General features: G+C 41.0%; 1 protein-coding gene across 1 annotated transcript; it reads left to right on the forward strand.

The window, feature by feature from the left end:
* The first annotated feature begins 4,969 nt into the window (after positions 1-4,969).
* Positions 4,970-23,587, forward strand: LOC142748286 (uncharacterized). Its single transcript, XM_075855388.1, has 4 exons — positions 4,970-5,067; positions 13,858-14,037; positions 14,120-14,243; positions 21,308-23,587. Exons 1-4 carry the CDS (start codon positions 5,011-5,013, stop codon positions 22,681-22,683), a joined length of 1,737 nt encoding a protein of 578 aa, XP_075711503.1. The 5' UTR covers positions 4,970-5,010; the 3' UTR covers positions 22,684-23,587.
* Positions 23,588-25,206: the final 1,619 nt, after the last annotated feature.

Here is a 25,206-nt window from a genome sequence, read left to right on the forward strand (position 1 = left end):
ACACAGCATTATTATCTGTCACTATCAGTATATATATACACAGCACTATTATCTGTCACTATCAGTATATATATACACAGCACTATTATCTGTCACTATCAGTGTATATATACACAGCACTATTATCTGTCACTATCAGTATATATATACAGCACTATTATCTGTCACTATCAGTATATATACACAGCACTATTATCTGTCACTATCAGTATATATATATACACAGCACTATTATCTGTCACTATCAGTATATATATATATACACAGCACTATTATCTGTCACTATCAGTATATATATACACAGCACTATTATCTGTCACTATCAGTATATATATATACACAGCACTATTATCTGTCACTATCAGTATATATATACACAGCACTATTATCTGTCACTATCAGTATATATATATATACAGCACTATTATCTGTCACTATCAGTATATATATATACACAGCACTATTATCTGTCACTATCAGTATATATATATATACACAGCACTATTATCTGTCACTATCAGTATATATATATACACAGCACTATTATCTGTCACTATCAGTATATATATACACAGCACTATTATCTGTCACTATCAGTATATATATATATACAGCACTATTATCTGTCACTATCAGTATATATATACACAGCACTATTATCTGTCACTATCAGTATATATATATACACAGCACTATTATCTGTCACTATCAGTATATATATATATACAGCATTATTATCTGTCACTATCAGTATATATACACAGCACTATTATCTGTCACTATCAGTATATATATATACACAGCACTATTATCTGTCACTATCAGTATATATATATACACAGCACTATTATCTGTCACTATCAGTATATATATATATACAGCATTATTATCTGTCACTATCAGTATATATATACACAGCACTATTATCTGTCACTATCAGTATATATATATATACACAGCACTATTATCTGTCACTATCAGTATATATATATACACAGCACTATTATCTGTCACTATCAGTATATATATATATACAGCACTATTATCTGTCACTATCAGTATATATATATACACAGCACTATTATCTGTCACTATCAGTATATATATATATATATACACAGCACTATTATCTGTCACTATCAGTATATATATACACAGCACTATTATCTGTCACTATCAGTATATATATATACACAGCACTATTATCTGTCACTATCAGTATATATATACACAGCACTATTATCTGTCACTATCAGTATATATATATATACAGCACTATTATCTGTCACTATCAGTATATATATATATACACAGCACTATTATCTGTCACTATCAGTTTATATATACAGCACTATTATCTGTCAATATCAGTATATATACACAGCACTATTATCTGTCACTATCAGTATATATATATATATACACAGCACTATTATCTGTCACTATCAGTATATATATACACACAGCACTATTATCTGTCACTATCAGTGTGTATATATATACACAGCACTATTATCTGTCACTATCAGTATATATATACACAGCACTATTATCTGTCACTATCAGTATATATATATACACAGCACTATTATCTGTCACTATCAGTATATATATACACAGCACTATTATCTGTCACTATCAGTATATATATACACAGCACTATTATCTGTCACTATCAGTATATATATATACACAGCACTATTATCTGTCACTATCAGTATATATATACACAGCACTATTATCTGTCACTATCAGTATATATATATACACAGCACTATTATCTGTCACTATCAGTATATATATACACAGCACTATTATCTGTCACTATCAGTGTATATATATATATACACAGCACTATTATCTGTCACTATCAGTATATATATATACACAGCACTATTATCTGTCACTATCAGTATATATACACAGCACTATTATCTGTCACTATCAGTATATATATATATATATATATATATATATATATATATATATATATATATATATATATAAATATATACACACAGCACTATTATCTGTCACTATCAGTATATATATATACACAGCACTATTATCTGTCACTATCAGTATATATATATATACACAGCACTATTATCTGTCACTATCAGTATATATATACAGCACTATTATCTGTCACTATCAGTATATATATATATACACAGCACTATTATCTGTCACTATCAGTATATATATACACAGCACTATTATCTGTCACTATCAGTATATATATATACAGCACTATTATCTGTCACTATCAGTATATATATATACACACAGCACTATTATCTGTCACTATCAGTATATATATACACAGCACTATTATCTGTCACTATCAGTATATATATACACAGCACTATTATCTGTCACTATCAGTATATATATACACAGCACTATTATCTGTCACTATCAGTATATATATACACAGCACTATTATCTGTCACTATCAGTATATATATACACAGCACTATTATCTGTCACTATCAGTATATATATACACAGCACTATTATCTGTCACTATCAGTATATATATACACAGCACTATTATCTGTCACTATCAGTATATATATACACAGCACTATTATCTGTCACTATCAGTATATATATATACACAGCACTATTATCTGTCACTATCAGTATATATATATACACAGCACTATTATCTGTCACTATCAGTATATATATATATATATATATATACACAGCACTATTATCTGTCACTATCAGTATATATATATACACAGCACTATTATCTGTCACTATCAGTATATATATATATACACACAGCACTATTATCTGTCACTATCCGTATATATATATATATACAGCACTATTATCTGTCACTATCAGTATATATATATCTACACAGCACTATTATCTGTCACTATCAGTATATATATATACACAGCACTATTATCTGTCACTATCAGTATATATATATATATACAGCACTATTATCTGTCACTATCAGTATATAGACTGCTGGTCTTCAGCAGTCACATTCTGTACATACTGGCGTCACCACTGCGACCCGTGAAGGTCTTCAGCGGTCACATGCTGTACATACTGGCGTCACCACTGCGGCCCGTGATGGTCTTCAGCAGTCACATTCTGTACATACTGGCGTCACCACTGCGGCCCGTGATGGTCTTCAGCGGTCACATGCTGTACATACTGGCGTCACCACTGCGGCCCGTGATGGTCTTCAGCGGTCACATTCTGTACATACTGGTGTCACCACTGCGGCCCGTGATGGTCTTCAGCAGTCACTTTCTGTACATACTGGTGTCACCTCTGCGGCCCGTGATGGTCTTCAGCGGTCACATTCTGTACATACTGGCGTCACCACTGCGACCCGTGATGGTCTTCAGCGGTCAAATTCTGTACATACTGGCGTCACCACTGCGACCCGTGATGGTCTTCAGCGGTCACATTCTGTACATACTGGTGTCACCACTGCGACCCGTGATGGTCTTCAGCAGTCACATTCTGTACATACTGGCGTCACCACTGCGGCCTGTGATGGTCTACAGCGGTCACATTCTGTACATACTGGCGTCACCACTGCGGCCCGTGATGGTCTTCAGCGGCCACATTCTGTACATACTGGTGTCACCACTGCGACCCGTGATGGTCTTCAGCAGTCACATTCTATACATACTGGTGTCACCACTGCGGCCTGTGATGGTCTACAGCGGTCACATTCTGTACATACTGGTGTCACCACTGCGGCCTGTGATGGTCTTCAGCGGTCACATTCTGTACATACTGGTGTCACCACTGCGGCCTGTGATGGTCTTCAGCGGTCACATTCTGTACATACTGGCGTCACCACTGCGGCCCGTGATGGTCTTCAGCGGTCACATTCTGTACATACTGGTGTCACCACTGCGGTCCGTGATGGTCTTCAGTGGTCACATTCTGTACATACTGGTGTCACCACTGCGGCCCGTGATGGTCTTCAGCGGCCACATTCTGTACATACTGGCGTCACCACTGCGGCCCGTGATGGTCTTCAGCGATCACATTCTGTACATACTGGTGTCACCACTGCGGCCTGTGATGGTCTTCAGGAGTCATTCTATACATACTGGTGTCACCACTGCGACCCGTGATGGTCTTCAGCGGTCACATTCTGTACATACTGGTGTCACCACTGCGACCCGTGATGGTCTTCAGCAGTTATTCTGTACATACTGGCGTCACCACTGCGACCCGTGATGGTCTTCAGCAGTCACATTCTGTACATACTGGTGTCACCACTGCGACCCGTGATGGTCTTCAGCAGTCATTCTATACATACTGGTGTCACCACTGCGGCCTGTGATGGTCTTCAGCGGTCACATTCTGTACATACTGGTGTCACCACTGCGGCCTGTGATGGTCTTCAGCGGTCACATTCTGTACATACTGGTGTCACCACTGCGGCCCGTGATGATCTTCAGCGGTCACATTCTGTACATACTGGTGTCACCACTGCGGCCCGTGATGGTCTTCAGCGGTCAGATTCTGTACATACTGGCGTCACCACTGCGGCCCGTGATGGTCTTCAGCAGTCACTTTCTGTACATACTGGCGTCACCACTGCGGCCTGTGATGGTCTTCAGCGGTCACATTCTGTACATACTGGTGTCACCACTGCGGCCCGTGATGATCTTCAGCGGTCACATTCTGTACATACTGGCGTCACCACTGCGGCCCCTGATGGTCTTCAGTGGTCACATTCTGTACATACTGGCGTCACCACTGCGGCCCGTGATTAGCTGTAGGGATCGTGTGAAGGTGCAACTTGGAGGAACTGCCCTGACAAACTATTCAACTCCTGTTCCAATCCATCCAATCCAATACAAAATCTACACTTTAATATTCCCCTTATTATTATCTCCAGTTATTGTGTGTATTTTACCTGGGATTGTGTGCGGCTCTTACATCACCTCATCTTCTGACCACTCAGGTTCCTACAATACAAGATCAAGAAACGGGAGCAACAGGAACAAGATGGCGGAGAGTATATTAAATCTCACCCTAGAGATCATCTACTGGCTGACTGGAGAGGTGAGGGATTCTGGGAGTGATGTCATATTATATTATCTATGTATATAACAGATGGATATGACTGGAGGGGTGAGGGATTCTGGGAGTGATGTCATATTATATTATCTATATATATAACAGATGGATATGACTGGAGAGGTGAGGGATTCTGGGACTGATGTCATATTATATTATTATCTATGTATATAACAGATGGATATGACTGGAGAGGTGAGGGATTCTGGGACTGATGTCATATTATATTATTATCTATGTATATAACAGATGGATATGACTGGAGAGGTGAGGGATTCTGGGAGTGATGTCATATTATATTATTATCTATGTATATAACAGATGGGTATGACTGGAGAGGTGAGGGATTCTGGGAGTGATGTCATATTATATTATTATCTATGTATATAACAGGGATATGACTGGAGAGGTGAGGGATTCTGGGAGTGATGTCATATTATATTATTATCTATGTATATAACAGGGATATGACTGGAGAGGTGAGGGATTCTGGGAATGATGTCATATTATATTATTATCTATGTATATAACAGATGGATATGACTGGAGGAGTGAGGGATTCTGGGAGTGATGTCATATTATATTATTATCTATGTATATAACAGATGGATATGACTGGAGGGGTGAGGGATTCTGGGAGTGATGTCATATTATATTATCTGTGTATATAACAGGTGGATATGACTGGAGGGGTGAGGGATTCTGGGAGTGATCTCATATTATATTATTATCTATGTATATAACAGATGGATATGACTGGAGGAGTGAGGGATTCTGGGAGTGATGTCATATTATATTATTATCTATGTATATAACAGATGGATATGACTGGAGGGGTGAGGGATTCTGGGAGTGATGTCATATTATATTATCTGTGTATATAACAGGTGGATATGACTGGAGGGGTGAGGGATTCTGGGAGTGATCTCATATTATATTATTATCTATGTATATAACAGATGGATATGACTGGAGAGGTGAGGGATTCTGGGAGTGATGTCATATTATATTATCTATGTATATTACAGATGGATATGACTGGAGAGGTGAGGGATTCTGGGTATGATGTCATATTATATTATCTATGTATATAACAGATGGATATGACTGGAGAGGTGAGGGATTCTGGGAATGATGTCACATTATATTATTATCTATGTATATAACAGATGGATATGACTGGAGAGGTGAGGGATTCTGGGGATGATGTCATATTATATTATCTATGTATATAACAGATGGATATGACTGGAGAGGTGAGGGATTCTGGGAGTGATGTCATATTATATTATCTATGTATATAACAGATGGATATGACTGGAGGAGTGAGGGATTCTGGGAATGATATCATATTATATTATCTATGTATATAACAGATGGATATGACTGGAGAGGTGAGGTATTCTGGGAGTGATGTCATATTATATTATCTATATATATAACAGATGGATATGACTGGAGAGGTGAGGGATTCTGGGAGTGATGTCATATTATATTATCTATGTATATAACAGATGGATATGACTGGAGAGGTGAGGGATTCTGGGAATTATGTCACATTATATTATTATCTATATATATATATATATATATATAACAGATGGATATGACTGGAGAGGTGAGGGATTCTGGGAGTGATGTCATATTATTATCTATGTATATAACAGGGATATGACTGGAGAGGTAAGGGATTCTGGGAGTGATGTCATATTATATTTATGTATATAACAGATGGATATGACTGGAGAGGTGAGGGATTCTGGGAGTGATGTCATATTATATTATCTATGTATATAACAGATGGATATGACTGGAGAGGTGAGGGATTCTGGGAGTGATGTCATATTATATTATTATCTATGTATATAACAGATGGATATGACTGGAGGGGTGAGGGATTCTGGGAGTGATGTCACATTATATTATTATCTATGTGTATAACAGATGGATATGACTGGAGAGGTGAGGGATTCTGGGGATGATGTCATATTATATTATCTATGTATATAACAGATGGATATGACTGGAGAGGTGAGGGATTCTGGGAGTGATGTCATATTATATTATTATCTATGTATATATATAACAGATGGATATGACTGGAGGGTTGAGGGATTCTGGGAGTGATGTCATATTATATTATTATCTATGTATATAACAGATGGATATGACTGGAGAGGTGAGGGATTCTGGGAGTGATGTCATATTATATTATTATCTATATATATATATATAACAGATGGATATGACTGGAGAGGTGAGGGATTTTGGGAATGATGTCATGTTATATTATTATCTATGTATATAACAGATGGATATGACTGGAGGGGTGAGGGATTCTGGGAGTGATGTCATATTATATTATTATCTATGTATATAACAGATGGATATGACTGGAGAGGTGAGGGATTCTGGGGATGATGTCATATTATATTATCTATATATATATATATATATATATATATATATATAACAGATGGATATGACTGGAGAGGTGAGGGATTCTGGGAGTGATGTCATATTATATTATTATCTATGTATATAACAGATGGATATGACTGGAGAGGTGAGGGATTCTGGGAATTATGTCATATTATATTTATGTATATAACAGATGGATATGACTGGAGAGGTGAGGGATTCTGGGTATGATGTCATATTATATTATCTATGTATATAACAGATGGATATGACTGGAGAGGTGAGGGATTCTGGGAGTGATGTCATGTTATATTATTATCTATGTATATAACAGATGGATATGACTGGAGAGGTGAGGGATTCTGGGAGTGATGTCATATTATATTATTATCTATGTATATAACAGGGATATGACGAGAGGTGAGTGATTCTGGGAATGATGTCATATATTATTATCTATGAATATAACAGGGATATGACTGGACAGGTGAGGGATTCTGGGAGTGATGTCATATTATATTATTATCTGTGTATATAACAGATGGATATGACTGGAGAGGTGAGGGATTCTGGGAATTATGTCATATTATATTATTATCTATGTATATAAGAGATGGATATGACTGGAGAGGTAAGGGATTCTGGGAGTGATGTCATGTTATATTATTTATGTATATAACAGATGGATATGACTGGAGGGGTGAGGGATTCTGGGAATGATGTCATATTATGTAATTATCTATGTATATAACAGATGGATATGACTGGAGGGGTGAGGGATTCTGGGAATGATGTCATATTATATTATTATCTATGTATATAACAGATGGGTATGACGAGAGGTGAGGGGTTCTGGGAGTGATGTCATATTATATTATTATCTATGTATATAACAGATGGATATGACTGGAGAGGTGAGGGATTCTGGGAGTGATGTCATATTATATTATCTATGTATATAACAGATGGATATGACAGGAGAGGTGAGGGATTATGGGAGTGATGTCATATTATATTATTATCTATGTATATATATAACAGATGGATATGACTGGAGGGTTGAGGGATTCTGGGAGTGATGTCATATTATATTATTATCTATGTATATAACAGATGGATATGACTGGAGAGGTGAGGGATTCTGGGAGTGATGTCATATTATATTATTATCTATATATATATATAACAGATGGATATGACTGGAGAGGTGAGGGATTCTCGGAATGATGTCATGTTATATTTTTATCTATGTATATAACAGATGGATATGACTGGAGGGGTGAGGGATTCTGGGAGTGATGTCATATTATATTATTATCTATGTATATAACAGATGGATATGACTGGAGAGGTGAGGGGGATGCTGGGAATGAAGTCATATATTATCTATGTATATAACAGATGGATATGACTGGAGAGGTGAGGGATTCTGGGAATGATGTCATATTATATTATTATCTATGTATATAACAGATGGATATGACTGGAGAGGTGAGGGATTCTGGGAATGATGTCACATTATATTATTATCTATGTATATAACAGATAGTTATGACTGGAGAGGTGAGGGATTCTGGGAGTGATGTCATATTATATTATTATCTATGTATATAACAGATGGATATGACTGGAGAGGTGAGGGATTCTGGGAGTGATGTCATATTATGTTATTATCTATCTATATAACAGATGGGTATGACTGGAGAGGTGAGGGATTCTGGGAGTTATGTCATATTATATTATTATCTATGTATATAACAGATGGATATGACTGGAGAGGTGAGGGATTCTGGGAATGATGTCTTATTATATTATTATCTATGTATATAACAGATGGGTATGACTGGAGAGGTGAGGGATTCTGGGAGTGATGTCATATTATATTATTATCTATGTATATAACAGATGGATATGACTGGAGAGGTGAGGGATTCTGGGAATGATGTCATATTATATTATTATCTATAATGGGTATGACTGGAGAGGTGACGGATTCTGGGAGTGATGTCATATTATATTATTATCTATGTATATAACAGATGGATATGACTGGAGAGGTGAGGGATTCTGGGGATGATGTCATATTATATTATCTATATATATATATATATATATATATATATATATATATAACAGATGGATATGACTGGAGAGGTGAGGGATTCTGGGAGTGATGTCATATTATATTATTATCTATGTATATAACAGATGTATATGACTGGAGAGGTGAGGGATTCTGGGAGTGATGTAATATTTTATTATTATCTATGTATATAACAGATGGATATGACTGCAGAGGTGAGGGATTCTTGGAATGATGTCATATTATATTATTATCTATGTATATAACAGATGGATATGACTGGAGAGGTGAGGGATTCTGGGAGTGATGTAATATTTTATTATTATCTATGTATATAACAGATGGATATGACTGGAGAGGTGAGGGATTCTGGGAGTGATGTCATATTATTTTATTTATATATATATATAATAGATAGATATGACTGGAGAGGTGAGGGATTTTGGGAATGATGTCATATTATATTATTTATGTATATAACAGATGGATATGACTGGAGAGGTGAGGGATTCTGGGAGTGATGTCATATTATATTACTATCTATGTATATAACAGATGGATATGACTGGAGGGGTGAGGGATTCTGGGAGTGATGTCACATTATATTATTATCTATGTATATAACAGATGGATATGACTGGAGAGGTGAGGGATTCTGGGAGTGATGTCATATATTATTATCTATATATATAACAGATGGATATGACTGGAGAGGTGAGGGATTCTGGGAGTGATGTCACATTATATTATTATCTATGTATATAACAGATATATATGACTGGAGAGGTGAGGGATTCTGGGAATGATATCATATTATATTATTATCTTTGTATATAACAGATGGATATGACTGGAGAGGTGAGGGATTCTGGGAGTGATGTCATATTATATTATTTATTTATATAACAGATGGATATGACTGGAGGGGTGAGGGATTCTGGGGATGATGTCATATTATATTATTATCTATGTATATAACAGATGGATATGACTGGAGGAGTGAGGGATTCTGGGAGTGATGTCATATTATATTATTATCTATGTATATAACAGATGGATATGACTGGAGAGGTGAGGGATTCTGGGAATGATATCATATTATATTATTATCTTTGTATATAACAGATGGATATGACTGGAGAGGTGAGGGATTCTGGGAATGATGTCATATTATATTATTATCTATGTATATAACAGATGGATATGACTGGAGGGGTGAGGGATTCTGGGAGTGATGTCACATTATATTATTATCTATGTATATAACAGATGGATATGACTGGAGAGGTGAGGGATTCTGGGAGTGATGTCATATTATATTATTATCTATGTATATAACAGATGGATATGACTGGAGAGGTGAGGGATTCTGGGAGTGATGTCATATTATATTATTATCTATATATATAACAAATGGATATGACTGGAGAGGTGAGGGATTCTGGGAGTGATGTCATATTATATTATTATCCATATATATATAACAGATGGATATGACTGGAGGGGTGAGGGATTCTGGGAGTGATGTCATATTATATTATTATCTATGTATATAACAGATGGATATGACTGGAGGGGTGAGGGATTCTGGGAATGATGTCATATATTATTATCTATGTATATAACAGGGATATGACTGGACAGGTGAGGGATTCTGGGAGTGATGTCATATTATATTATTATCTATGTATATAACAGATGGATATGACTGGAGAGGTGAGGGATTCTGGGAATTTATGTCATATATTATTATCTATGTATATAACAGATGGATATGACTGGAGAGGTGAGGGATTCTGGGAATTATGTCATATTATATTTATGTATATAACAGATGGATATGACTGGAGAGGTGAGGGATTCTGGGTATGATGTCATATTATATTATCTATGTATATAACAGATGGATATGACTGGAGAGGTGAGGGATTCTGGGAGTGATGTCATGTTATAATATTATCTATGTATATAACAGGTGGATATGACTGGAGGGGTGAGGGATTCTGGGAGTGATCTCATATTATATTATTATCTATGTATATAACAGATGGATATGACTGGAGAGGTGAGGGTTTCTTTGAGTGATGTCATATTATATTATTATCTATGTATATAACAGATGGATATGACTGGAGAGGTGAGGGATTCTGGGAGTGATGTCATATTATATTATTATCTATGTATATAACAGATGGATATGACTGGAGGGGTGAGGGATTCTGGGAGTGATGTCATATTATATTATTATCTATGTATATAACAGATAGCTATGACTGGAGGGGTGAGGGATTCTGGGAATGATGTCATATTATATTATTAGCTATGTATATAACAGATGGATATGACTGGAGAGGTGAGGGATTCTGGGAGTGATGTCATATTATATTACTATCTATGTATATAACAGATGGATATGACTGGAGAGGTGAGGGATTCTGGGAGTGATGTCATATTATATTAATGTATATAACAGATGGATATGACTGGAGAGGTGAGGGATTCTGGGAATTATGTCACATTATATTATTATCTATATATATAACAGATGGATATGACTGGAGAGGTGAGGGATTCTGGGAGTGATGTCATATTATATTATTATCTATGTATATAACAGATGGATATGACTGGAGGGGTGAGGGATTCTGGGAGTGATGTCATATTATATTATTATCTATGTATATAACAGATAGATATGACTGGAGAGGTGAGGGATTCTGGGAATGATATCATATTATATTATTATCTTTGTATATAACAGATGGATATGACTGGAGAGGTGAGGGATTCTGGGAGTGATGTCATATTATATTATTATCTATTTATATAACAGATAGCTATGACTGGAGGGGTGAGGGATTCTGGGAATGATGTCATATTATATTATTAGCTATGTATATAACAGATGGATATGACTGGAGGGGTGAGGGATTCTGGGAGTGATGTCATACTATATTATTATCTATGTATATAACAGATGGATATGACTGGAGAGGTGAGGGATTCTGGGAATGATGTCATATTATATTATTATCTATGTATATAACAGATGGATATGACTGGAGAGGTGAGGGATTCTGGGAATTATGTCACATTATATTATCTATATATATAACAGATGGATATGACTGGAGAGGTGAGGGATTCTGGGAGTGATGTTATATTATATTATTATCTATGTATATAACAGATGGATATGACTGGAGGGGTGAGGGATTCTGGGAGTGATGTCATATTATATTATTATCTATGTATATAACAGATGGATATAACTGGAGGAGTGAGGGATTCTGGGAATGATGTCATATTATATTATTATCTATGTTTATAACAGATGGATATGACTCGAGGGGTGAGGGATTCTGGGAGTGATGTCATATTATATTTTTATCTATGTATATAACAGATGGATATGACTGGAGAGGTGAGGGGTTCTGGGAGTGATGTCATATTATATTATTATCTATATATATAACAGATGGATATGACTGGAGAGGTGAGGGATTCTGGGAATGATATCATATTATATTATTATCTTTGTATATAACAGATGGATATGACTGGAGAGGTGAGGGATTCTGGGAGTGATGTCATATTATATTATCTATGTATATAACAGATGGATATAACTGGAGGAGTGAGGGATTCTGGGAATGATGTCATATTATATTATTATCTATGTATATATCAGATGTATATGACTGGAGAGGTGAGGGATTCTGGGAGTGATGTCATATTATATTATTATCTATGTATATAACAGATGGATATGACTGGAGGGGTGAGGGATTCTGGGAGTGATGTCATACTATATTATTATCTATGTATATAACAGATGGATATGACTGGAGAGGTGAGGGATTCTGGGAGTGATGTCATATTATATTATTATCTATGTATATAACAGATGGATATGACTCGAGGGGTGAGGGATTCTGGGAATGATGTAATATTATATTATTATCTATGTATATAACAGATGGATATGACTGGAGAGGTGAGGGATTCTGGGAGTGATGTCATATTTTATTATTATCTATGTATATAACAGATGGATATGACTGCAGAGGTGAGGGATTCTGGGAATGATGTCACATTATATTATTATCTATGTATTTAACAGATAGATATGACTGGAGAGATGAGGGATTCTGGGAGTGATGTCATATCATATTATTATCTTTGTATATAACAGATGGATATGACTGGAGGGGTGAGGGATTCTGGGAATGTGTGGTGTGATATTTATCAATGTCTCTCTCCATATACAGGATTATACGGTAGTGAAGAAGACCTCTAGTGAGTGCTATCCGGCCCCTGTGATTGAAGGTTGGGGAATAACCTCGAGCTCCATCTCCGAGCCCCCCCCTCACTCCCGGATACATGAGAAGAACAATAAGAAGAAGATCTTAGAACTGATCTACAGGATGACTGAGCTGCTGACCGGAGAGGTGACGCTGCTGGGAATGCTGGGAAATTATAAAGTAACCGCACTGGAGGAGTCTGGGTAATGACTGTATCATTGTGTGTCAGGTTCCTATAAGGTGTGAGGACGTCGCTGTCTATTTCTCCATAGAGGAGCGGGAGTATCTAGAAGGACACAAGGATCTGTACGAGGAGGTCATGATGGAGGACCACCGGCCGCGCACATCACAGGGTAATAATCCTGAATACATACATGTGCCCATTACACTGCTCCCTAATACGTGTTGTCTCATGAATACGAGGGCTCCTTACATGAAGCTACAAAATGTATAGACCTGGAGTTATTCCACCTACAAGTTGTGATTAGCGCCCCCTGCGCCTTTGAGTGAGGCTTTCCTAAGGACTGTGATGGGCAGTGAAGCCCTTGTGCTGCCGGATCTATCTGCTTGCTTCAGGCGCATTGATTCGTTGTGTTATTTGCCAAGACCAATAAGTTCCCAGCACAAGAGACCCCCAAATCTACTGTCTGTTCCTTTTATATTTATTTTATAGGGATACTATAGTCTGACATGGAGGGGAGAGGGTTAAAATTTTGTGTTTTTAGACATTTCAGGGCTTTGAGAAGAGGAGATGGGGCAGAAGACAGAACTGAATAAGACTTCATACACATCTGCATCAGGACTCCGTTCATGGGTTACGTCGGAGCTTTCCATCAGGGTAACCAATGAACGGAACTCAAACTGAAACAACGGAAACCATGGGTTTCCATTTGCATCACCATTGAATTCAATGGTGACCGATCCGGTGCAAATGGTTTCCGTTTCTCACCGTTGTGTAAGGGTTCCGTTGTGACAGGATAGCGCAGTCGACTACAGTATTGATTCTGTCAAAACAACGTATCCCTTACACAACGATGACAAACGGAACCCATTTGCACCAGATCGGTCACCTATGGTTTCCGTTGTTTCAGTTTGTGATCCGTTTATTGGTTCACCTGATGGAAAGCTCAGACGTAACCCATGAACGGAGCCCTGACGCAGATGTGAATTCAGCCTAAGCTTAATAAGATAAGATAGCATTGGTTTCCCTTCTCATCCTGGATTTAACACTTGCTGGGACTATTATGTACAATCTAGCAGCATGCGAGGCATTATGGAGCTCGTAGGAAGCAGCCTCTCTAGTGACATCACATGTGACTCCTCTGAATCCCTCCACCTTTTCTAAAGTTCAGCCCGGCACAGCAGAAAGAGTGAGGCACGTAAGATAAAAGGTAGCTGTGCTATTCCTTTGAATGCTGCCATGAAAGCTGACCACAGTATACAGGGGAAAATCAGAAGGGAATCCCTGTGATGCAATTGAGGGACATACCATATATGGGTGTCATGTCCACGGCCGCAGGCCGTCAGGCTCACCCACCTCCTGACGCCCGCAGCCATGGATCTGCGAGTGCTGGCCCCAATCTCCTCCTCAGGAGACTCCAGCACTCACTTCCGCTCACCTCGGCCGGGTCCCTTTAAGAGCGGGCACGAGAGTGTGCGCGCATCGGTCTTTTTTGTTTAATTAGCCCCTAAGCACCCTGGACTAAAAGAAGGACCCAGCCCTTTCCTCCCACGTCAGAGCGTTGTTGTCGTAACTTAAGTTTGTCTATGTAAATGGTCTCCTAGTGTTTTCCAGTTCCCAGTGTTTCCCGTACCTTTTTCCTGTAACCTGTATCCCGTGCTGTCCTGCTCAAATGCCATGCTGAGCTGAAGTCGTGCTGTGCTGTGTACCACGCCTGTCCTGCTACACCACGCCTGACGTCTGCCTGCTTCCTAGTCCCATCCGAGCCTGCCTTGCTACTGTCCGAGCTGCCACAGGTACCCTATACGAACTATAGACTGTAACCTGCGCCCTGTTGGCCAACTGCCATACCGCCAATGCGGTACAGCCCAGTGGGTCCACGAACCCAACTTGACAGTACGCCTAGGCCATGGATCCCGCTAGTCGATCCAAGACCATGATGACGTCACAAGAGATGCGGACGGATATGCTGGACATCCGGTCTCAACAGGACCAACTCCTCCAGGGCTTGAACATTTTCGCATGTCGGCAGGTGGCACATGGTGCCGCTCCTCCTACTACACCTCCTGGCAGTGTTGATCCCCATTTTTCTTTGCCACTTTCTGACCGCTATGATGGAGACACAGGTACCTATTGTGGTTTTTTGAATCAATGCCAAATCCACTTCAGCCTGTATGTAAGGGCGTTTTCATCTGATGGCTCAAGGGTCGCTTTCATCATCTCTCTCCTCACTGGCAAGGCTCTTGCATGGGCGAATCCTATCTGGGAGAGACAAGGACCAGAGACCCATAACTTCCCTGCCTTCCTCCGGACATTTCGCATGGTGTTTGAGGAGTCTGGACGAGACTCCTCTGCAGCGGCTACCTTGCAGAACCTACGCCAAGGAGACACCTAAGTGGGTGAGTACGCCATCCACTTCAGCACCTTGGCGGGAGAACTGTTGTGGAACAATGAGGCACTGGTGGCTACATTCTGGCAGGGACTGTCTCCTAAAATGAAGGCTGAACTTGCTACTCGAGATCTACCGTCTACCCTGGATGACCTCATCCTTCTGTCCGCCCGGATTGATATGAGGTTCCGAGAACGGCTCCAAGAGGCTCGTCGGGAGGGAGGCCTTTCTAGTACGGTCCCACCCTTGCAGCAACCTCTGGTGTCCACAGGTGCTGATCCTCCTAAGGAGTCTGTGAGGATGGACCTTTTATCCACCCAGGAGAAACAACGCAGACGCACTTCGGTACTCTGTTTCTATTGTGGCCTTGGAGGCCATCTTGTGCGCCTGTGTCCCCAAAAGTCCCAAAGCCTAGGGTTGGTAGGAGAGACAGCCTTGGGTAAAAAAGCACTTCCGTCTAAATTGTCCATACCCGTGACCATAGAGTCCGGCGAGAAATCTTATTGGATCTCTTCGTATCTGGACTCTGTATCCGCTGCTAATTTCATTTGTAGAGACCTGGTGAACCTTCTTCAATTACCCACTACCCCTCTTGGGAGACCGTTGATGGTTGCATTGGTAAATGGACTTCCTCTGCCAGATCCAGTTATTGCTGTGACCAAACTGCTGAGGCTCCAAGTGGGATCTCTTCACTCCGAGCTGTTATCGTTCTTTGTCTTGTCCAAGACCGTTAACCCTGTGCTGCTGGGCCTGCCTTGGCTCCGATTACATGCCCCAGTCCTGGACTGGAACTCTGAAGAGACTCTCCAGTGGGGCCCGGTGTCTCACAACCGTTGCCTGGGACAGATTTGTTTGGCTCAGTCTCCTCTGCCTCAGTCATTGGCAGGATTGCCTAGCCATTATGCTTCATTTTCGTATGTCTTCAGCAAGAGTGAGGTGGAGACGCTGCCCCCACACCGGGCGTATGACTGCCCTATCGAGCTGATTCCTGGTGCATCCCTTCCCTGTGGTAGGGTATATCCTCTCTCCTTACCGGAGACTCTGTCTATGTCCGCCTATGTTAAAGAGAACTTGGAGAGGGGCTTCATACGGAAATCTTCCTCTCCGGCAGGAGCCGGGTTCTTCTTCGTCAAGAAAAAGGATGGTTCTCTGTGTCCCTGTATCGACTACCGGGGTCTCAACCAGATCACGGTGAAAAATGTTCTATGTTTGTGTTGTGGTCTATCTTGATGACATCTTGATTTTTTTTCTCCAGATCCTATGACTCATCAGAGACATGTCCATGTTGCTGTGGTTAAGGGAGAACCGTCTGTACGTTAAGTTGGAGAAGTGCGTGTTTGAGAAAGATGCTCTACCCTTCCTGGGCTACATAGTCTCGAATCGAGGTCTCGAGATGGATCCTGAAAAGGTAAAGTCTGTCCTGGAATGGCCACGCCCTCAAGGCTTGAGGGCCATACAGCGCTTTCTGGGATTCGCCAATTTTTACAGACCGTTCATCCCAAACTTCTCCTCACTGACTTATCCCAACTCTAACCTCACTAAGAAGGGTATGAACGCCAAGGTGTGGACTCCTGAGGTAGAGTCCGCATTCAATAGCCTGAAGAGTGCCTTCACGTCAGCTTCTATCCTCCATCATCCAGATGTCTCTCTACAGTTCTCGTTGGTGGTGGACGCCTCCTCTGTCGGTGCTGGTGCACTCCTGTTCCATAGAGGTTCCAAGGGCAAGTCAAGGGTATGTGGATATTTCTCTAAGCTCTTCTCTTCCGCAGAACGCAACTACTCAATCGGGGATCGGGAGTTACTGGCCATCTAATTGGCTCTGGAGGAGTGGAGACATCTACTAGAGGGCGCAGCTCATCCTATCCTAATTTTTACGGACCACAAGAATCTCACCTATCTCCAGACGGCCCAACGGCTGAACCCTCGTCAGGCCAGGTGGTCACTGTTCTTTACCAGGTTCCAGTTTGAGCTCCATTATAGCCAGGCTGGCAAAAATGTGAGGGCCGATGCCTTGTCCAGGTCTTTCGAGACAGAAGACACCATGGATTTTCCACAGAACATTATTGATCCGTCATGCATTGTGTCTGTCAACCCATTGCAAGTTGGGGACATTCCTCCAGGGAGGACTTTTGTGCTCCTGGCTGATCGTGGAAGAATCCTCCCCTGGGGACACTCCTCTAGATTGGCAGGTCACGCGGGACCCGTAAGACCCGAGATCTGATTGCCCATCATTTCTGGTGGCCCACGCTGCACAAAGACATTACGGACTTTGTTTCTTCCTGTTCAGTGTATGCAGCTAGCAAGGTCGCTCACTACAGACCTGCTGGCCTGCACCAGCCATTGCATGTGCCCGTTGCTCCCTGGCAGCATATAGCTATGGACTTGATCACGGACCTGCCTCTCTCTGCTGGATGCAGTTCTGTCTGGGTGGTGGTGGATCGATTTTCAAAGATGGCCCACTTCGTTCTTCTGACCGGTCTTCCTTCTGCTCCTCAACTGGCCAAGCTTTTCATCCAACACATCTTCCGCCTGCACAGCTTGCCGCATGCATATTGTGTCTGATCGTGGGGTTCAGTTCACCTCGAGGTTCTGGAGAGCCCTCTGCAGACTCCTAGGTGTAAAGTTGGACTTTTCCTCAGCCTACCATCCTCAGTCCAATGGTCAGGACGAGAGGATCAATTAGATCTTGGAGAACTACCTACGCCATTTCATCTCCAAGCAGCATGATGACTGGGTGCAGTTTCTCCCGTGGGCTGAATTTTCTTACAATAATCACACCAGCGAGTCCACACAGAAGACACCGTTCTTTATGGTCTATGGCCAACACCCACGAATACCTCTCCCGTTGTTTGATACGTCCGAGGTACCCGCTGCTGACACGGCTTTTAGGGACTTTTTGCAAATCTGACAGCAGACTCGATCCTCCATCCTGCTGGCGGTCAACCGCATGAAACGGAAGGCGGACACAAGAAGAAGAGAACTCCTTCAATTTCTTTCTGGCACGAAGGTCTGGCTGTCCTCCGAGGAATATTCGACTGAGGGTACCAAATACAAATTTGCTCCCAGGTTCCTCGGACCCTTCGAGATCCTGCAGCAGATCAACCCTATCGCCTACCATCTTCGGCTGCCTCCTACCCTCAGGATCCCCAATTCCTTCCATGTCTCTCTCCTGAATGCAGTGGTTCTGAACCGCTTTACCAGACTCCTAGCCCTGCGGTTGCCTACCGCGGCCCTTCAGACACCTTCGAGGTTAAGGTGATCTTGGACACCAAGAGAGTGAAAGGAAAGACTTTTTATTTGATGGATTGGAGAGGGTTTGGTCCTGAAGGGAGGTCCTGGGAGCCAGAGGAGAACCTGAATGTGCCTACCCTTTTGAAGAAGTTTCTCTCTCGCTCTGGCCCCAAGAGGAGGGAGCGTAGGAGGAGGGATACTGTCATGTCCGTGGCTGCAAGCCGTCAGGTTCACTCTCCCCCTGACGGCCGCAGCCATGGGTCTGCGAGTGCTGGCTCCAGTCTCTTCCTCAGGAGACGCCAGCGCTCACTTCCAATGACCTGGGCCATGTCCCGTAGGGTGCGTGCGTACACTAGTGCCAGCTCTTTAAGGGGCAGCGCACGCACCAGACTTTAATGTGTAATCAGGCAATGAGTGCCCTGGACTATAAGAGGAGCCCAGCCCCTTGCTTCGATGCCTGAGCGTTGCTTGTCGTATCCTAGTTTGTCTACGCAAATGATCTCCTAGTGTTTTCCATTTCCCAGTGTTTCCTGTTCCTGTATCCCGTGCTATCCTGGTCAAGTGCCATGCTGTGCTGTAGTCGTGCCGTGCTCTATTCCAGGCCTGTCCTGCTACTCGACGCCTGACGTCTACCCGCTGCCTAGTCCCAGCCAAGCCTGCCTCGCTACTGTCCGAGCTGCCACAGGTACCCTATATGAACTATAGACTGTGACCTGCGCCCTGTTGGCCAGCTGCCATACCACCAAGGCGGTATGGCCCAATGGGTCCACGAACCCTATGTGACACTAGATGAAAGTAATGCTAAGGTATTAAGTTTGCATAAAAATGCAGAAAATTCACCAGTATCTGCTACGTAATGTTAAGACCATACACAAATATATGACGTGATGGAGGGAGGTCCCCGCTGTGCCCCGCATCTCTCTGTATACTGTGTTTGCTCATCCTTTATGTATATGTTATGGCTGTGTACAGTCATTTGTGTTTTTTTTTGTATTTTTCTTGATATTTTTTCCTTTGTCTTCTAATAAACTTCAGTATTTTTCGGCTTAAGAATTTGATTATTCTTTTTATAGACATGGGTTATTTATTGGTTGTCTGATTAGGAGTAGCTAATATCTATCATTTTCGTTTCAACCATGTGGAGTTATGTACCTTCCATGTGTATATATAGGTTGTCCTAATAAAATAACGTGCTGATTCAGCCTTACACTTGACCATACTGCTCCCCGTTCTGCCCTGCTTTGTAATAAAGTGCATGTAGCGGTCAGGGAGTGTGTGAGACGGACACCGCCCAATAGCATTGCCTCACAGGTCCCTGTATGATTCCCCATGGAACATTTCACTAGAAAAGAATGGTTCCAGTTACTCTGAAACATAAACCCATGAAGATGCTGGCTTCCACAAGGAAATAGAAAACTGCAAGAGAGCGGCCTGGTGGCCGTCGTGATCGACTGGTCCTTGCTCTGGGGCTGCCTATTAGATTATGATCTGTTTAGTTAATGCTTGAATTTCGCCCCATGCCTTGCAATTTGTATGGCAATTTTTATATAGAAATGTTATAAAATATAATTCTCAAGGTTTTATTATTCAAAAATAGCTGTTTTTTTTCTTGGCAGGTGATTGTACCGGGAGGTCAGAGGGACATCTGATATCTTCAGATATTAAAACAGATGATGATGGTATCACACAAGATACATATGAAGAGCATGTTATTATCCCAGCTATACCCACAGTCAATCACAGCAAAGATCTGGCATCTGATCCTTCTAAACAAGTCCTATCTTCTGATATTAAAACTGATGATGATGTTATCACACAAGATACGTATGAAGAGCATGTTATTATCCCAGATATACCCACAGTCCATCACAGCAAAGATCTGGCATCTGATCCTTCTAATCAGGTCCTATCTTCTGATTCATCACAGACTGTTAAGCAAGACAGAAGTGATATTGAACGTCACAGAGCTCACACAGGGGAGAAGCCATATTCATGTTCAGAATGTGGGAAATGTTATAGCTTTAAATCAGAATTTGTTAGACATCAAATAATTCACACAGGAGAGAAGCCATATTCATGTTCAAAATGTGGGCAATGTTTTGCCTTCAAATCAAATCTTGTTGTGCATCAATTAATTCACACAGGGAAGAAAGCATATTCATGTTCAGAATGTGGGAAATGTTTTGCCCTCAAATTAACTCTTGTTTTACATCAAAGAATTCACACAGGAGAGAAACCATATTCATGTTCAGAATGTGGGAAACGTATTACTAGGAAATCAGATCTTATTAAACATCAAAAAACTCATACAGGGGAGAAACCATTCTCATGCCCAGAATGTGGCAAATGTTTTACTAGGAAAACAGATCTTGTTAGACATCAGAAAAGTCACACAGGGGAGAAGCCATATTCATGTTCTGAATGTGGGAAATGTTTTATTACTAAATGCCAACTTAAGAATCATCAACGAATTCACACAGGGGAGAAGCCGTATTCATGTTCAGAATGTGGAAAAGCTTATCATCAGAAATCCGTGCTTGTTCAACATCAGAGAAGTCACACAGAGGAGAAGCCGTATTCATGTCCAGATTGTGGGAAAGGTTATTCCCATAAATCAGTGCTTGTTACACATCAAAGAATTCACACAGGGGAGAAGCCGTATTCATGTTCAGAATGTGGGAAATGTTTTACTGTGAAATCGAATCTTCTCAAACATCAGAGAACTCACACAGGGGAGAAGCCATATTCATGTTCAGAATGCGGAAAAGGTTATTACCAGAAATCAGAGCTTGTTCAACATCAGAGAACTCACACAGGGGAGAAGCCATATTCATGTCCAGATTGTGGCAAAGGTTATTCCCATAAATCAGCTCTTGTTAAACATCAGAGAACTCACACAGGGGAGAAGCCGTATTCATGTCCAGATTGTGGCAAAAGTAATTCCCAGAAATCAAGTCCTCTCAAAAATCAGAGAACTCAAACAGGGAAGTAGTAGTGTTCTTCTTTTTATATTTTATTTTTTAAACTGGTTTTATTGACAGATCGTACAAAATAAAAATACAGTAGTAACAGTCAATCACATATCACACAAAAGAAAGGGAATGCAATGTAGAGCACTAAATGTTGAATAAGAAATGTATGAAATTACCAATAAGCGCCTATTGCCTATAAAGAAATTAGACTCCAGATAACACACCTATAACAACTTTGTGCATAGAATATTTCACATTTATAATATTCTGAATGGTCACTCTATTAAAGACACCCATTTTGTAGCCCATTGGACGTCTTTTGGCCTTCAGAGACGTAGCAATTCGTCGTGGCAGAGATTCCACTAGGTTTTAAAGTTGTTTTGCAGATATATTGGCCCATGCGGACAGGATGGTTTCTCGCAGTTGGAGCTTGAGTGTCCTTGTGCCATAGGGTAAACAGCTGCCATGAAGGGATTAACTTGGTCGGCCACAATGCTTCGGGGCTTTGACTTTTTTTGCAGCGTAAGTTGTGGATCTAGTTGGATTCTCCTTTACCTTGAGGGTGGTTGATGTCAGCAGGACTTGGTATGGTCGGTCCTTCTTATTTGTCAGACCGTGTGGCTTGTTAGTGGATGTCACCGGGTTTTTGTGGTATCCGACAAATGAAATTAGGCCAGACAGACACCCCTCTTATCAAGACGCATCAGTTTGGGGACATAACTCTGGGGTATTTGTCAAATGAAATTGGGCCCTAGATGAGGGAATCTAAATAAAAAGCTTCTACGAGAGGAATCCCGTTGGATGTATCGCATGAAGAGTCGGAGGCCCAACGAACTCAATGATGAGTTTTACCTTCTCTGCTTTCTTGTCCCAATATTCGCTGTTCTGTATCCTGCATCAACACTGTAAACCAATTGACTATATACGAGTTTATTAAAAATGTTTTTGTTTGTAATTATCCTTTACATTGTATACTCAATGATATTAGCACTGATAGCCGTAAAACACCGGTGAGGCGGCTCCTATATTCCGCCTGAATCACTCGTTTTTCCTGTACTTAGGCGATATTAATGTATCAGTATTATATGTACCTATATCCAATCTATATAACAACTTGATAACTTAATTATTATAGGAAAGTTTTATTCCGTCTCTCAGGTATCCCACATACTAGGGGCATATTGAGTATATATTTACTATAAGGAAAGAAAGTCATAAATCTGAAGCGTGGAGATCGTATAGAGAGTTATAGACCCTTTTACCTCATTGCTCTATAAGTTCTATCATTATGCAGATTTCCTAGGTGTAATTTTGAGAGAGTTTTCGTTAGGAAGAGTGAGAACCGCGTGAGAAAAAGCAGCTGGACATAGTGAAGTAGAGAGACCCAGTGACCGGAGCGGCTTGTATTCCCTCAGAAGGGCAGGGAAAGGTTGGAGGCTGCAGCGTCTAGGGTTGGAGACCGGAGGGTGACACAGGCCTTTGCATAGGCAGACGGTAAGAAAATAAAGATTTGTATAATCGGGACTTGACAGAGGCAAGGAGTGGAGGAACATGGCCTAGCAGGGTACTAGGTGGACCATCAGTGAAACTGTATTTTTCAGCCTTGAGTAGTAGCACTGAGAAGTTTGCTGGGTTTGTGGAGATAGTCATCTCAGGGTGTGGGGACCAGTGGGTGGATGTGCAAAACTGTGCTTATACCTGGGGGACGTCTGTAGTGGGGAATAGAAAGATTTCTGGCGAGCCTGTGGGTATCGGTTGCTCTGTAGGCCTGAGACGTGGCCTTGTGATTGTAGTCTCGGGTAAGACTAGACTACTGAAATAGTTATTGGAGTAGGTAGCGGTTGGTTACTCTTGAGATCAGGTCCCTAGTAGAGACGCTGCCTGAATCCTGGAGTTACTGGGAGTATGGGGAGGAGATCTGTGTAGAGCCTGGAGATCTCCTGTAGAAGTGCTTGTCGGGCATGTCTGGAGTAGAACATAGGATGACGGTGCCCTGGCTATAATAACCCATGTAGTGGGCCCAAGCTATTGTGAAAAACGGGGTCCTAGAAGTTAGGGCCGGAAGATCAATAAACATAGAATCCAAGCAAAGACAAAAGAGCAATAAACAAAGTATAACATAATGGCGGAGTGTTAGGACCAGCGGGCCGTGGACCCACTGTGCTACTCGACCAAATTGCATACAGGGATCTGGACTTCGCTGCGTGGGGGTTACCAGGCCGCTGCCTCTTGAGATAGTACTAGTGTGAATAGCAGCTGGCCCAGCGGACCAGGATACAAAGGTGTAGTACACCGAGGGTACAGGCACTGGCAGATGATAAATTGGCAAACAGGTTTGGAACAGCAGTCACAGTTCATAACCGGTAGTAAGCCTTAGGCTGGTCTCCGGTAGTTTGATACTGACTGGCAGTAGATAGCGGGATTTAGACTGACGGTGGGTAACAGTATATGGACTGGTAGCAGGATGCAGTCTAGCAGCAAGTATCTGGATACAGATTGGTAGCAGGTAGCTGTATACAGACTGGTAGCAGGTAGCTGGATAC

This window comes from Rhinoderma darwinii, chromosome 1, assembly GCF_050947455.1.
Source record: "Rhinoderma darwinii isolate aRhiDar2 chromosome 1, aRhiDar2.hap1, whole genome shotgun sequence".
NCBI classification, from domain to species: domain Eukaryota; kingdom Metazoa; phylum Chordata; class Amphibia; order Anura; family Rhinodermatidae; genus Rhinoderma; species Rhinoderma darwinii.

What these genes read in the sequence shown, in the direction of transcription:
- LOC142748286 (XM_075855388.1), top strand. Translation starts at nt 5,011, where the DNA reads ATGGCGGAGAGTATATTAAATCTCACCCTAGAGATCATCTACTGGCTG. An exon ending in TCTACTGGCTGACTGGAGAG is followed by an intron (nt 5,068 to 13,857) that starts GTGAGGGATTCT and finishes CTCCATATACAG; the next exon opens with GATTATACGGTAGTGAAGAA. An exon ending in CTGAGCTGCTGACCGGAGAG is followed by an intron (nt 14,038 to 14,119) that starts GTGACGCTGCTG and finishes ATTGTGTGTCAG; the next exon opens with GTTCCTATAAGGTGTGAGGA.